The sequence below is a fragment of the Convolutriloba macropyga genome, chromosome 6, assembly GCF_964194025.1.
Source record: "Convolutriloba macropyga chromosome 6, txConMacr16.3, whole genome shotgun sequence".
Classification (NCBI taxonomy): Eukaryota; Metazoa; Xenacoelomorpha; order Acoela; family Convolutidae; genus Convolutriloba; species Convolutriloba macropyga.
Genome location: NC_134473.1, coordinates 11,975,922 through 11,989,129, shown reverse-complemented (window position 1 = coordinate 11,989,129; position 13,208 = coordinate 11,975,922). Strand labels below are relative to the sequence as shown.

Sequence of the window (13,208 nt, the reverse complement as noted above, 5' to 3'; positions counted from 1 at the left end):
CCTGATTCCGTGTTTATAGAAAATTGCTGAGGGTTTCAAAAGCGTAAATTTGGGAAATATATGCTTTATTGCATTCAATTCAGCTCGTTTTAGTTTCTTATATTGTTCCCTGATCAGAACATGCATTGCCCGTGTTCAGTGTAGAACCAGCCCTGTCTACCTTCCAGAGCCTTTTCAACCAGTCTGTATCGAGCAATTATGTTCTGGTTAATTGTCAGCGCCTCAACAGCTTCGCGAGAAAACTGTTTTATTAACTGCTTCGTCTTCGTCATGTACTTCGACAAGGTCACTATCTCCGACTGAAATGAACTTCTACCAGGTAGAGGTCTCAGGTAATCTATGCATTGGGATGGCAATAGCAAAACATTTTTCTTAAAAATACTAACAACGTAAAAATAATACCCAAACCGTATTTCGTAACGTTTTCCTGCAAAATTTGACAGAAAGAATACAGCGACAAGAAACAACAAATGCATAATTATGAAATTGCGCCTCGAAATCTTCATTGTATCGTTTTTATATAGTTGTTTTTCTGCCTTTAGATAGCCAGACAAAAAGACTGATCTTTTCAAGAAAACTTAAGTTTCAATTCTGACATTGAAAAACATGCACATTTCAAGATAATAATTTATTTTGAATTGTAGACAAAAGTGACTTCGAGAATTTAAGAATTTCTCAGCTGAATTTAAGAACACATAATCAAAACTAACATTGGACAGATTAGACAAAAAAATAACATTTTTACTTTTGAAACTGTTGGATTTTCTACAGAAAAACGCTTCCATTAAAAACGGCTTCCAATATGCATAGCCCATCAGAACTCAGAAATGAAAGTTGATGTTTACAAAATCATATGTCACATTTTCTGGCTTAGTTCGGCTCTGGAACAAAACCATGAAATTGGATCAGAGATATCATTAGTAGAAACATTTTATGCAACAAAAACAATATTCATTGCAAGAAAACAATCACATTTGTGAGCGGATGCTTTAACACACTGCCTTGACATTTTGATTGAGCTTACGTCCTTCAAACAAAAATTGTGCTGTTTTATTGGATTATCAACATAACTGATCGGCGAGCAGTTGGCTTTGTTACTAGCTATCTACAGTTTGTGCGACTAGCTTTGGTTTTAATGAAGGGGCATGGTGTTAGGTCAGCGCAGTGGGGGTGGTCTTTGGCTGCAGGAATCCACGTCCCTACAGGTGTACGGATCTGCAGGTAACTATCTGCAGGTGTACGGATGGGGGGGGGGTGAAGTGAGGGGGGCTGATGTGTGAATTGGGTGAGGTGGGGTGTATGGGGGGCGGTCAAACCCTAAGAACCGTTCTTCACGACATAAGTATACGTCTCCAAAACAGTTTCTGTGAATCGCTTACTTGATGACTAATGAGCTGAAAAGCTGTAAGAGAACATATCGTCCACTGGCGTTACCTGTTTATCCCATTTTTGAGGAGGAAAAGTCAAATGGCTCAGACGAAAAATTGGTCGAGCAAAAAATCGCATTATTAAAGACCACAGTACTATTATTCTTGCAACAAACTTCGTTCGAGAGCAATTAAAGATCCTCTTGAAATATTGCATTAATTGAGCTGAACGTACTGCAATCGATATGATCTGTTGATAAAAAATTTCTGAAAATTTTTTTTGTTTGAGCAACCTCAATAAAATATTATAACAACTAATTATGCAGTTTAAACAAGGGTACTGAAAAACATATTTGCGCAAAGTACTGGCTCATAAGTTAAGTCAATTCAGCATAAAGGGAATGAGGAAAACAACCAAATTGCGACTCAAGAATAGTTTTATAATCTTTTTTAACTGAAAAACTATTGCACAGGTTAGACAGATCGATTTCATTCTCCTAAAAACATAGGTATCATTTAAAAAATAAAAAATGTTAACTATTATGTTAAAACAACATTTAAACTATTGTCAATATGACTCTCATTTCACTTGATAAAACAAATGGCATAAATGCGTACGCGGTAAAGCAAAATGTTCTTTTTGTTCGAATTTTCTATTAATCCAGAAAAGTTAATAATTAGAAAGAAGGCCTCCAAATTGTTTGCTATAAATAAAGAGATAAATCTGTCATTTGAAACGAACAGTTTTTTTGACGCTATAGAGAAACTTCTGCTTTCGAAAAAAAATCAATAGAATTTTCTAATTAGAGAGAATTTTTCCTCATTTTTTAAAAATTGATGCTGGGTTTTTTTTTGCCCAGATCTTTTCACCAATATCTCAAAAACAGTGACAAAACATCCAGGGACAAAACTGAGAGATCAATTCAATCTCTGCAGAGATTTAAAGTGGAAAACCTGAACTCCAGAAAAACTACCTGTACTGCAGAAAAGAAAGCCAAATATGGCAAAAGAGTCTAATGTCAAAAAGGAGAATATACTGGCATTTATGGCCTTCGAGATGCCTATCTTCACAAATACCTTTAAAATTTCGCTACAGATATTTTATAAAAGAAGTGTTAATGCGCCCCCCTGTTGTCACCAGTTTTCCCCATTTCAAACTCGGAGTCTCAAAAATGTGCAAGCCAGCAGGACATTCCCTGGACAAAAATTGCAAACATTTTTTTGCAAAAATAAAAAAAAATTTGAAGACTTTTTGCGCAGTCGTCTAATTATCCAATAAGAATTAAAAGAGACGGCTGTCAAATTTCCATTTTTAACTACAAAAAACTCAGTGAATCTTAAAAAAGTATTTAAAAAATTACACTATAAAACTACCCATTTGTCTGCCCTTATTTCATGAGCATGACTGAGAGTTGTAATGGGTGCTTCTGATTTCAGCTGGACATATTGAGAAAAATCTCCGATTTAAAACGTTTCAAACGCTGCTTATAAAACTAATGCTGATTTGCAATAGCTGTAATTGAAAATTTATAAAACTGTTATCGAAGAGCAGTTTTTAACTAAAATCTTGGAATTGAAAATTTACCTCAATTCTAGGATCGGAATCGGAAGACATCAGCGCCTGTTGCTGCAAGTTATCAAGTCGTTCCTGAAACCGCTCATAACGGGCCAGCTCTTCGTCCGATATAGCCGTGAGTGCTTGGACTGCTGCCTCTTGACGCGCTGATTTGCGGTTCAAATAATCCAGCTCGTTTCTCAGATTTCTTTCAATGTTGGCCCAGTGAGTCTCAAAGTCCCTCTCATAAATATTGCACTAAAAAACTTGACGGGCTTCTCAATGGTAAGTGGAGCACCGACAAAAAATATTTTGAACATCTTGACAAGATCATTTAAAGTTTCGAATTTGGACATGATTTTAAATAATCTTACAAATTACTGATTGTTGTAAGTTAAGGTAGAAGAGAAATGGTAAAAAAAAAGTGAGAGATATTTTGATGGAAAGGCTGTGAGAAGGATCTGCATTTGATCAAAAGTGTTTTTAGGATTTGATCTAGTTCCGAAAACTGAACTCGATAGGTCAGTCCAAAAACCAAAAAGGCGTAGGAAAATTTTCGGTTTGTTCCATTCCAACCACAAGAAGAGTTCGGAATGTTTGGTTTCTTCTATGTCATTCTTTTAAAACATAAAAACCGGTCAGTTTTGAAACCTAAGAAATTACTTAGTAAAGACTGTTTTTTTTCTGCAGCAAATTCAATTCAAGCGAGGAAAATATTTTTTAAAACCCTTTGTCGTGCTTGCTGCCCAAACTAATTGAATGTAAGAAGGTTGAGAGTGAAAAACCCAATTAAAAGTGTGAATAAGGTAGGCGCTTAAAATAGCTTAACAAGAAGCTCTACTTGTTCAAGAAGCTCTACTTGTTCAAGAAGCTCTACATGTTCAACGTAATATTTGGATTCAGAATGGATTCCTTGAGGAACGAGGCAAATCGTGAAAATGGGTTATAAGAAATGCCCATTTGCAAGAGTTTAAGACCAGTTGGTGTAGTGGTTAGAACAATAGGATTGCAAGCAAAAGATTTGTGTTAGAGCCTAGTGCTGGTACTTTTTTACCTCAGTTGCGCCTGCTTAGACCCCCTAACATAGATCGAATTCAAAATTTTGTTTAAACGTTGTTTGCAAAGTGTAGAACATATATTGACGTTTGATAATTATTACTTCACAATTAGGCCGTTTCAATAATATCATCATAATATAGATGAGTACAGAAAAAAGGTTCTTTGATTTATATATTGAATCTAAAAAAACGACGGTTTGTTACTTTTGAAAAGCAAGCAGCACTGACGACAACGGAAAAAAAAGAAAAGGCCGGCTCTCAATGTTCTGATCTGTCTCAATTCAAACACATCTGTCTCGATTTCAGTGATTTTCTTACGTTCAAATTAAACAAAAATCGAGTTGTTATATCACAAGTGGTGTCAACTCTGGCAACAAAATCAATTGAACTAGAAGATAAAGAAAGCTGCTGAAAACTAATAACGATTATGTCCACTGGTAGCTGTCAATAATCAAAACCTGTCAAATTAAGCATACTAAACAAGCAACGACAATTTTGACAAAAAATGACTCAACTGCTGTAATGATATCTTAATTATATATTTTTTCAAAATTGCCACATTTGAACAAAAAGAGGTTGTCAAGTGATTCAAAAAAAATTTTGCGCTAATTATGGCGATCACAAGTCACATGGACGCGCCTTGCTCCTGTTACTTTGTAGAGCCTTATTAAAACGAACCCTTACTCTTAGGATTCCCTTGATAATGAGTCAGAGGCATGCATGTGATTATACTTTTATAATATACCGAACACGTATTTTGTTAAAATGTATTTCTATTCTGTCCGTTTTGATTGTTTAATTCGTTGTGAATTAAAAAAATAAAGTTACTTCTCTATCTCGAATAAATTAGTTGACGAGGGTGGTTGGCTGAGATTGGTTGGTAAAATCTCGTTTAAAATGGATTAAAAATGCCTAAAAAATTTTTCAAAGAAGCACAAGACAACACGAGCACTTCCACAAAGTTCGCTCAATAGAGAATGAAGAAAAATTTTGATAGCCCAAAAATACCAGTTATAGCCACTTTTCTTCTCCCATTGAAACAAGATTTGATTTTTGGATTGAATATATCGTACATTTGAAGTTGGTGTATGCTCAATTCAGAAATAGTTTGGCCCTATTAGCAAATTGCTCGTAAAATTTTTTTAAACATTTTTTTTCTAATTTCGAAAAACATTAATTTAAAATGATTTCTTTTTAAAACTCTATTTTGCCTAACTGCGCAGTAACCAAGTCTTGCCTAATCTTAGACTTGACAAGTCTTGAGCAAGTCTTGACATGTTTTCACAAGTCTTCAGACTTGAGATTAGTCAGTACTGATTTGTCAATTCAATACGTGTATTTCATTGGAGAAGTACTGATCAAGACTTGAAATTTGTTCCGCGTAGTAGTTTCACATCTGAAATTGATGGAAAATAAAAGATATAGATCCTAACATCTTGCAAGGTAAAAGGTCAAGTAGTCGTTTTTCCCTGGCAAAATTGCTTGCAAAATTTTTGCAGGATTTTGAATTATTTATCTCTAGGTTGCTCATCGGCGATTTAGTGCAAATGTAGCATAATTAAGCGAGATATCAAAAATAATAGCTTATTTTCGATTCTTGAAAGCTCTAAATGTTAGAAGTGCTCGGAGTTTACAAAAAAAACGTTTCTTGCCAATTTGTAATAGAATTATTGTATCTTTTCCGTTTGAGCCCCCCCCCCCCCCCCTAGTGGGTGCATATTTTTTCCAGCCCCAGACGCACGTGCCATAATTTTACATAATGATTTATTATGAAATGGCATGTCTTCTGTAACGGGGGAGGGAATAACGTACTGGGGGAGGGCAAAAACTTAGAAGATCCAAATTGTTAATACCTTCACAGCATAATCCTTTCTAAACAGAGCCTCTCTATGTTGCTTTCTGTAATCGACTATTTTGCTCAGGTCAATTCCCTCGGCAGTTCTAGCCGCTGAGTTGTCGTAGATTGGGGTTGATTTGTAGTTACCCTCCTTACGAGGAGCCAAGTTGCGCAATCGTCTCAGAAGGGGTACTTTATTTGAAGATGAACCTCTCTTGGTTGTTTGGTATTCTTTATTTGGATCTTTTTCCTTAATCTTTGTGATTTTGATTTACTCTTTACTTTAATTATCCTAGGGCCAAACCAAATTGAGTTCTGAAACCTCACCCAAGACCCCCCCCCCCCCCAAAAAAAAAAAAACCGATTGACTTCAGAAGCATGTGAACAAAGTACCGGCGCACCAATGGGCTGGTATTTGCTGCATGACATTAATGAGAGATCATTTGTTTCGGCTGATTCTAGCGGCTAAAAATTATCGGTGCCAGCAAATAGCGTTAAATTATGAATCAAAGAATCAAAGAAGATTGCATTCCGCCGATTGCGTTATGAATCGAAAAAGGAAAAAATTCCCTTGATTAGCTTTGTTGGTTGTCGGAGTCGGGTTCACAAAACCCGGACTCTGTTTATGGCAAGGGGATTGCCAACGATGTGGTGTTGGAGTCCCGGGGTAAGTGCCGTAGAAGCTCGTATTACCTTGTTTGGCGCGAAATTGAGTTTGAAAATTCTGGTCAGCTGCTGTGAAGTTGGCATCTGGAAGCTCGCTATGGGCCAGTTAAGGTTTCTTTCTTTTATCTGCGTTTGTTGCAACCCTTTTTATTTTGAGTTGCAACTGTATCCGAGAGTAAAATGCGAAGTAGTTTTTTACTTGGATCGGTTCTGGTTGTGCCACCCCCACCCCCTCCCCTCAGTAATTTATGCTCCCCAGTCTCAGATCACTGAAATTGAAAAAAAATTGGAATATTATTAGAAGAAACAGAAGACAAATACCTGACATAGAGTCAGCTCCTATAAAATACACATAAATAAGCAAATCAACTGGGGAATAAAAACATATTTGACAAAAAATCTACTGATGTTCTCATAAAAGATCGTACCTTGCCAGCCGAATTGTTTATCTCGAAAGTTAGCGTAATAAAGCTCCAAACAGATATCAGACACTGAGGAAAATCCGAAGATTTCAAAATGTTTACTGGTCACCTAAAAGCTTGACAAAACAAGAGAACAAATCGAATTATTATAAAAAGAGAACAAAAAAAAGTGGAGTCACAAGTTTTTGATCCTGAAAAGCGTTCAAAAATGGAACAGATTGTCCTATTCCGTAAAAACTTTGAACAAAAGAACTTGTTTAGAAAGTTTTAGCCCAGTTTTTCCTCGACCAGCCTAAAAATACCAGTTAACAGACAAATAGGAGCGTTCAAATCCTATTTTACCTCTGAGAAAGAAACGCCGCAATTTCAAGATTATTTTTGCACAAAAGGAAAACAATGAATGTAACAATCAGATGGAGTAATTACCCAAGCCGAGGTGCCAGACCGAAAACGGGCATGCCCAGACTGTCCCAGACGGAACATGTCTGAAGCGAAACCGTCCCAGACAACAAAACCTACAGGATCAGAGTTTCTTGCGTTCAAAGTCGAGTACGTGTAGACTTGGTATTAATGTACACATTTTTGTGCGCTCACCAGTCATTTGTGCGTTCACCACACTTTTGTGCGTTCAAAAGAATCATTGCGTTCCCGGAGCGCATCGTCAGAGAGATTCAGTACTGGACCAGAAAAAAAATCATAATGGTTTTTAGGCGGGCCATTACTATGTTCAGGTCCGAGATTTCACTGTTTAGTATGATTTTAGTAAGACAAGATGAGTCATCAACTGACTTTCGTCTGAACATGAATTTGTTAGTTCGGTTTGCGGTCTGGACATAAACAAATTCTGTCTGCCCTGGTTATGGCCATATTAAAATGCCTCCTGGTTTTGATATGCGCATAGCGTACATAATTATCCGCTCTTTCGCGCTTCTATTTGCTCAAGAGCCAATTATCTCGCGTCTCTCTCTCTCTCTCTCTCTCTCTCTCTCTCGCTCGCTCTCTCTCTCTCTCTCTCTCTCTCGCTATCTGTTTTGATCGTAATTAAAAATACATGCGTTTTCAATATACATGAATTTATATCAAGTTGAAGAACTTGTTCTGCGTAAGATTTCGTTTAATAGGCTCTGAAACTATGATTATAACTATATGATTATAACTATGCTTTTGAGTTATACTTTTTGAGTTTGTCTCATGCATTTGATTAATTTTAATTGCGGCTATTTGAATTGCGGCTCCTTGAATTGCGGCTCCTTGAATTGCGGCTCCTCCGACCTCCGCCTCCGACCTCTGCCTTCGACCTCCGCCTCCGACCTCCGCTTCCGACCTCTAAACTCTTCTCTAAACTCTTCAAGCACGTAAGTGTTAACTTAAAAATTTTATGCATTATTTGTGCGTTCACTAATTTTATCCGGACTTTTCTGCATTGATGTGCAGACCTTGCTTGATAAAAATAAAAATGAACATATTGTTTGAGAGGGAAAGTCTTTACTTCAGTTATTAAAGCGTGATTCCTATCAAACTTTACCAATGCTCAACAATTATATTGTTAAACGTGTCCACAAGGAATCAAAACGTTGGTTAAAACTTTTTCTTCTCTCTGCATTTTGCAACTCTTTAACTCTAATAAGAGTGCTAAATCAACCATGCGTTCATCAAACTTTGTCAAAATTGTTCCAATTTGAAAAAAACTGCAATTGAGTCTGATTATGTAGAGACATTTCAGGGAACAGTACAGTCTATCGTGGCGAACATTTTGTAAGAATCGATTCAAAGTTCAGGACATAATTTTTTTTTGAGCCGGACTTGAGGACAATAACTTTATTTCCTCACAAAGTCGTCGAAAAGTCTTAAAAGCGTAGCCAAAATATTTTTATACCCAAAATATATCGAGGATGGTCTTTTCGCAAATCCAGAAATTATTCACGGAAGCCTATCATGTGAGTTTTAGTTTGCTTTCCATCCCACTATTGCCAATTTGATACAAATAACGTGCTTTAAAACACGCAATTGAAAATTTTAATTTGCAAAAAGTCTACAGTGTACGAACTTAAAATTCCGGAAGTTCCTATTTACATAGCCAAAAGCTGACCTCCATAATTTTTTTTCAATTTCGGGCTTGTAAATTGCGTGCTTTGAGCAAGATTACAGGACTCTGTAGAAGTCACTTCGAAATTCTGGCTGAAGCTTTCGAATAAATGCCAGAAGTTCGCAGTCCCTTCAAGCAGAGTTACTTAACTTTTACGTAAAGACGAGCGATTCAAATAAGAATTAAGGCATGAGTGAACAGAGGAAAGGTAGCAGCGCTGGTGGAGAACAAATACACCCCCCATTAACGCAAATTAACATAATGGCGTGGCCCCTATTTTTCGGGGAGTCTGAAATAGGAAAACATCATTATAAAAGAAGGGAGCGTGGTTCATCCCCATTATAGACTTTTCCCGTCGTTGCAAAATTAGTCCTTCTTATGGAATATTAGCGGAAATTGAAGAGGGGGTTGTACTTTATAAAGTTTGCGCTGGGCGTGGGGGTGGGGAGGATTTCGGGGTTTGAGCTATAATAAAAGTCCAATTTGTGTAAGTTGTGATTTTTGGGATCATTTCCATTGCCCCCCCCCCCCTCACCCAGCGTAGTGGTAGCATATCATTTGCACCTCCCGGACGTACGTGCCGTATTTTTACATAATGATTCACTAGGTAATGACAAAGATCCGATTTTTGCTATCATCCTTTTTGGTCTCCCACTCCACTTTAGTGTGCGATAATAACTTTTACCCCTGGCACTCTTTAGATAGTATAGTGTGCTATATGACATCACATAATTCGCAAGTGGGGGTATGAACCAGTACTTGTGTGAATGTCTATTTTATAAAGATCTATACAGGTAAAAGGGATCTCTTCTGTTTGCCCCCCCGCCCCCAGTGCTTTTTACGCCCCCATTTACAACTATATGTTGTTACATAGCACGATAGCATGTTACTATGTAAAAAACAGGACGTGCACCTGGGGGCGTAAAAAATATGGCGGGGGGGGGGGGCAAAACAGAATAGATCCGACAAAAGAAACGTTTCCTGGAGCTTTCTGGTGAAATATCTTCTGGTTCTGCAAGCGGAGCCAAATCATAATCCTCTAAGTCTTCATCAATAAAAGGGAAGTTTCTGGACATGGTAGCCATTGTAGTGTCTCGAAAATTTATGAGTTTTCTTGGTTGCTATGCTTGTGGATTCTCTTTCACAAAGCAAGAGTTAATTTTGTCCGATTCTATCTTTGTTTTTGTCCCGCGCAAAATTTTACGCTGCGTCGTTTTGCTACGCTGTTCTGAAAACTCTACGTTCCACGAAATATCTCGGGGGCTGCTTTCAATTACAAAACCCCGCTAAGTGCGGCAACTAGGACAAAAAAAACCCATCATGCCATCACAATGAACTGGGCAGAGTGGAGGGCGGGGGTGAGGGGGGTCAAGGGTGAGGGCGGGCTTTTTGTGTAATCTTTATTGCGAAAGACGAACTCTCGATTTTAATGTCTCTATGTTATGACCTTCGTGCGTTCCATGTTTTTCAGAACTTGCGCTTTTGAACGCATGACGCCCACTTGATGTGTTCATTTCGGTCTGGACGTATCGTTGTCTGATATGCCTCGTGGGTCCAATGCCCATACTTGTCTCCTTTAAACTAGCAGAGGTAACACAAAAGCTCCTTCTTTGAATTAAAACAAATGGCTTTACGCATAAATCGAAGTCAAGAGGAAACAAAGCCAAACTGAAACATTGCAATGACGACAACACCCAGGCTGAGTTCCCAGACCGAAAAGCAATAAGTCCAGACCATAATGAGCGTGAAAGGGTGACGTCGTGCGTTCAAAGTTACACGATCTGGAAACACGAATGAACGCACAGAAGTCTGGACATAGGCAAATTCAACGCACAAAAGTCTAGACACCGACAAATTTGAACGCACTAAAGTCTAGACACAGGCACTTTTGAACGCCCGAAAGTGCAGACATATACAAATTTGAATGCACGAAAATTTTTTCTAGAAAAGCTTTACAATTCTTATTTTACTTACTCTTGGTATACTCTATACCAAGTGTGGTTGAATTTGAATATCTCGCTGACCCGATGAAAATCCACCATTTTTTAATATATATCATCAAAAACGTCTAGCACAACACAATTTGATAGCAAACAAGCAAAGTTGTCGTTCGCAAAACGACTCTCGTTTTTGGGTACCACAAGTCTTTTGTTGTTTCCCAACATAGAGGATCTATGACAATGGTTTTGATTGTTTTGAATACCTCCTTGACTCAATAGAAAGCAGAACAGCATCTTTATAACTCTTATTTGGTTAATCGAAACTAAAAGGGGACGAAACTCAAAATTTTCACCTAAAGAAGCTTGTTTAAAAAATATTATTTTTTCTTTAAAATAAAACCTTATTCGGTCATTATCCGTTTATTTGAAACTGAAATATAATTTCTAAACTTTTTCATAGCTTTGACCATAACTTCTTGGCTTTTATAATTCAAACAAATTTTTTAAACTGCTTTTTGTTTATTTGAAATAAAAAGAAATGAAAAACTAATTTTTTCCAAGAGATGCTAGTCCAAAGTTCTTGGCGTCGCAGACTCCACTTACTAATTTTTCACACCAAGTTTTGTTCAATTTGAAAACTTCCTTGAAAACACGGAAATTATTAATTGCTTGTTATGCGCTTATTTGAAACTGAAAAGAGGCGAAACCCAACTTTTCCTAGAAAAGGTTCACCAAATGTGTCGTGGTCGATAACACGGGTCAAAGAATTCAATAAGTTGAATTTTAAATTAAATTTTGAACTGAAAATATACAAAAATTAGCTTGTATTTATAGTGGTTATCTATGCGAAAATATACAGAGAAAATTTAAATTAGCTAAAAATATTTTACATGATTGGCATGTGAATAGATCTTAACTCCGAATCCCGGAGGTGATATTCTATTTTCATCAACATTTCATGAGAATCATATATGGCTTGGGTACAATCGAGTTCATTAGTTGGAGGTCGGTGGATGTTAGAATCAGGTTTCTGTTGGTGGGAGAATTTACTTCTGACATATGATTGATAGGTCAATAAGATAATGATAGCGCCAAAACAAAATTAGAATTGAGTTTAGTTTTGTAGCCATTACTTATCGACACAGCAATAAAGTTCGTCAGGTAAGTTCTTCTTTCGTTCTTTGAAACTTTAATAAATCTTCTAAGTTTCTTGATGTTTCATTGAAACCATCACATCCTCCCTCCTTTTTTAAGCAAGTTTGTGGGTATAGGTTCTCCAAATCTGTCAGGTTGTTTTCTGTTCCTGGTTGATGTTCGTGAAGGCTCTGAGGTTTCGGGTTGTTGGTGCTCTGCAGATGATGTGGCTGCAGAAGCTTCATCTTGATGTGAAGGTCCCACATCTGTGTTCTGAGGTTGTAGTTCTGATTGAGATATGGTCTCCTCCACTGCTGGTTCAGTTTTCACATTGTCCTCGTCTAGTCTCGCAATTTGGTTGTCGCTCACTAGAATAGTCCATGCTGAGTTTTCGGGCTGTATGAAAGATGTGTTCAAGCCCTTCCTGATGATGAAGGTAGCAGGAACTGTCTTTGTGTTTTCGTTGGCCTTGAATAGAATGGGTTCGCAAAAGTCGAAATCTGCTATTGCTGGTAGTCTCACTCTGCGTCCCAACAAGAGTTCAACTGGAGTTTTGCTCCTCGTCTTTGAAGTGTTGCGATGTGTCATCAGTGCCCTTTGCAGGAATGCTCCAAATGACACATTAAGGTTGGGACTCCACGCTTGAAGTGCCCGCTTCACTGTCTGAACTGCTCTTTCAGCTAGTCCATTAGCTCTTGGATGATAGACGGGTGATTCTATTTTCTTAATTCCCAGTGATTCACACCACTGTTTAAGGTCACCACTAACAAATTCAGGACCATTATCAGAAACTAAAGTTTTTGGTATTCCGAATCTTGCAAAGATTTTACTAAGATATATTTTAACTATTTCTGATGTTCTAATTCCCGCTGGGAGGGCTTCTATCCAACCAGAACCCGCGTCAACAATTACTAATATATTGCCCTGGTCCTTAACATAGCCCCAGTCCATGTGGAGCCGTTCCCAAACGTCGGCTTCTGGCCACGTAGAGACTGTTTTTCCCAGGCTAGGCCTGTTCAATTGACAATTCTTACATTTACTAAAAAAGTGTTGAACGTCTTGGGTAATGCCAGGCCACCAAGCTATCATTCTGACTGATGCCTCAGTTGCATTCTTTCCGGGATGTGTCTCATGCGCTTTTGC

The 13,208-nt window shown here is 37.6% G+C and overlaps 1 protein-coding gene across 1 annotated transcript; it reads right to left on the bottom strand.

Annotated features, from left to right (window-relative positions):
* Positions 1 to 27: 27 nt before the first annotated feature.
* Positions 28 to 10,220, bottom strand: LOC142340777 (uncharacterized). The gene is made up of 5 exons (XM_075391483.1): positions 9,975 to 10,220; positions 6,391 to 6,580; positions 5,834 to 6,051; positions 2,953 to 3,180; positions 28 to 299 (listed from the first exon to the last, which is right to left on the bottom strand). The coding sequence occupies exons 1-5, from the start codon at positions 10,074 to 10,076 to the stop codon at positions 114 to 116; spliced, it is 924 nt and encodes a 307-aa protein (XP_075247598.1). The 5' UTR covers positions 10,077 to 10,220; the 3' UTR covers positions 28 to 113.
* Between the last annotated feature and the right edge of the window lie 2,988 nt (positions 10,221 to 13,208).

Excerpts from the sequence above, each read along its gene's own strand:
- LOC142340777 (XM_075391483.1), bottom strand. The coding sequence starts at position 10,076 with ATGGCTACCATGTCCAGAAACTTCCCTTTTATTGATGAAGACTTAGAG. Across the intron at positions 6,052-6,390 it reads GACAACCAACAAAGCTAATC|AAGAATACCAAACAACCAAG; the intron begins AAGGGAATTTTT and ends AAGATCCAAATA. Across the intron at positions 300-2,952 it reads ATTCCGATCCTAGAATTGAG|TCGGAGATAGTGACCTTGTC; the intron begins GTAAATTTTCAA and ends AGTTCATTTCAG.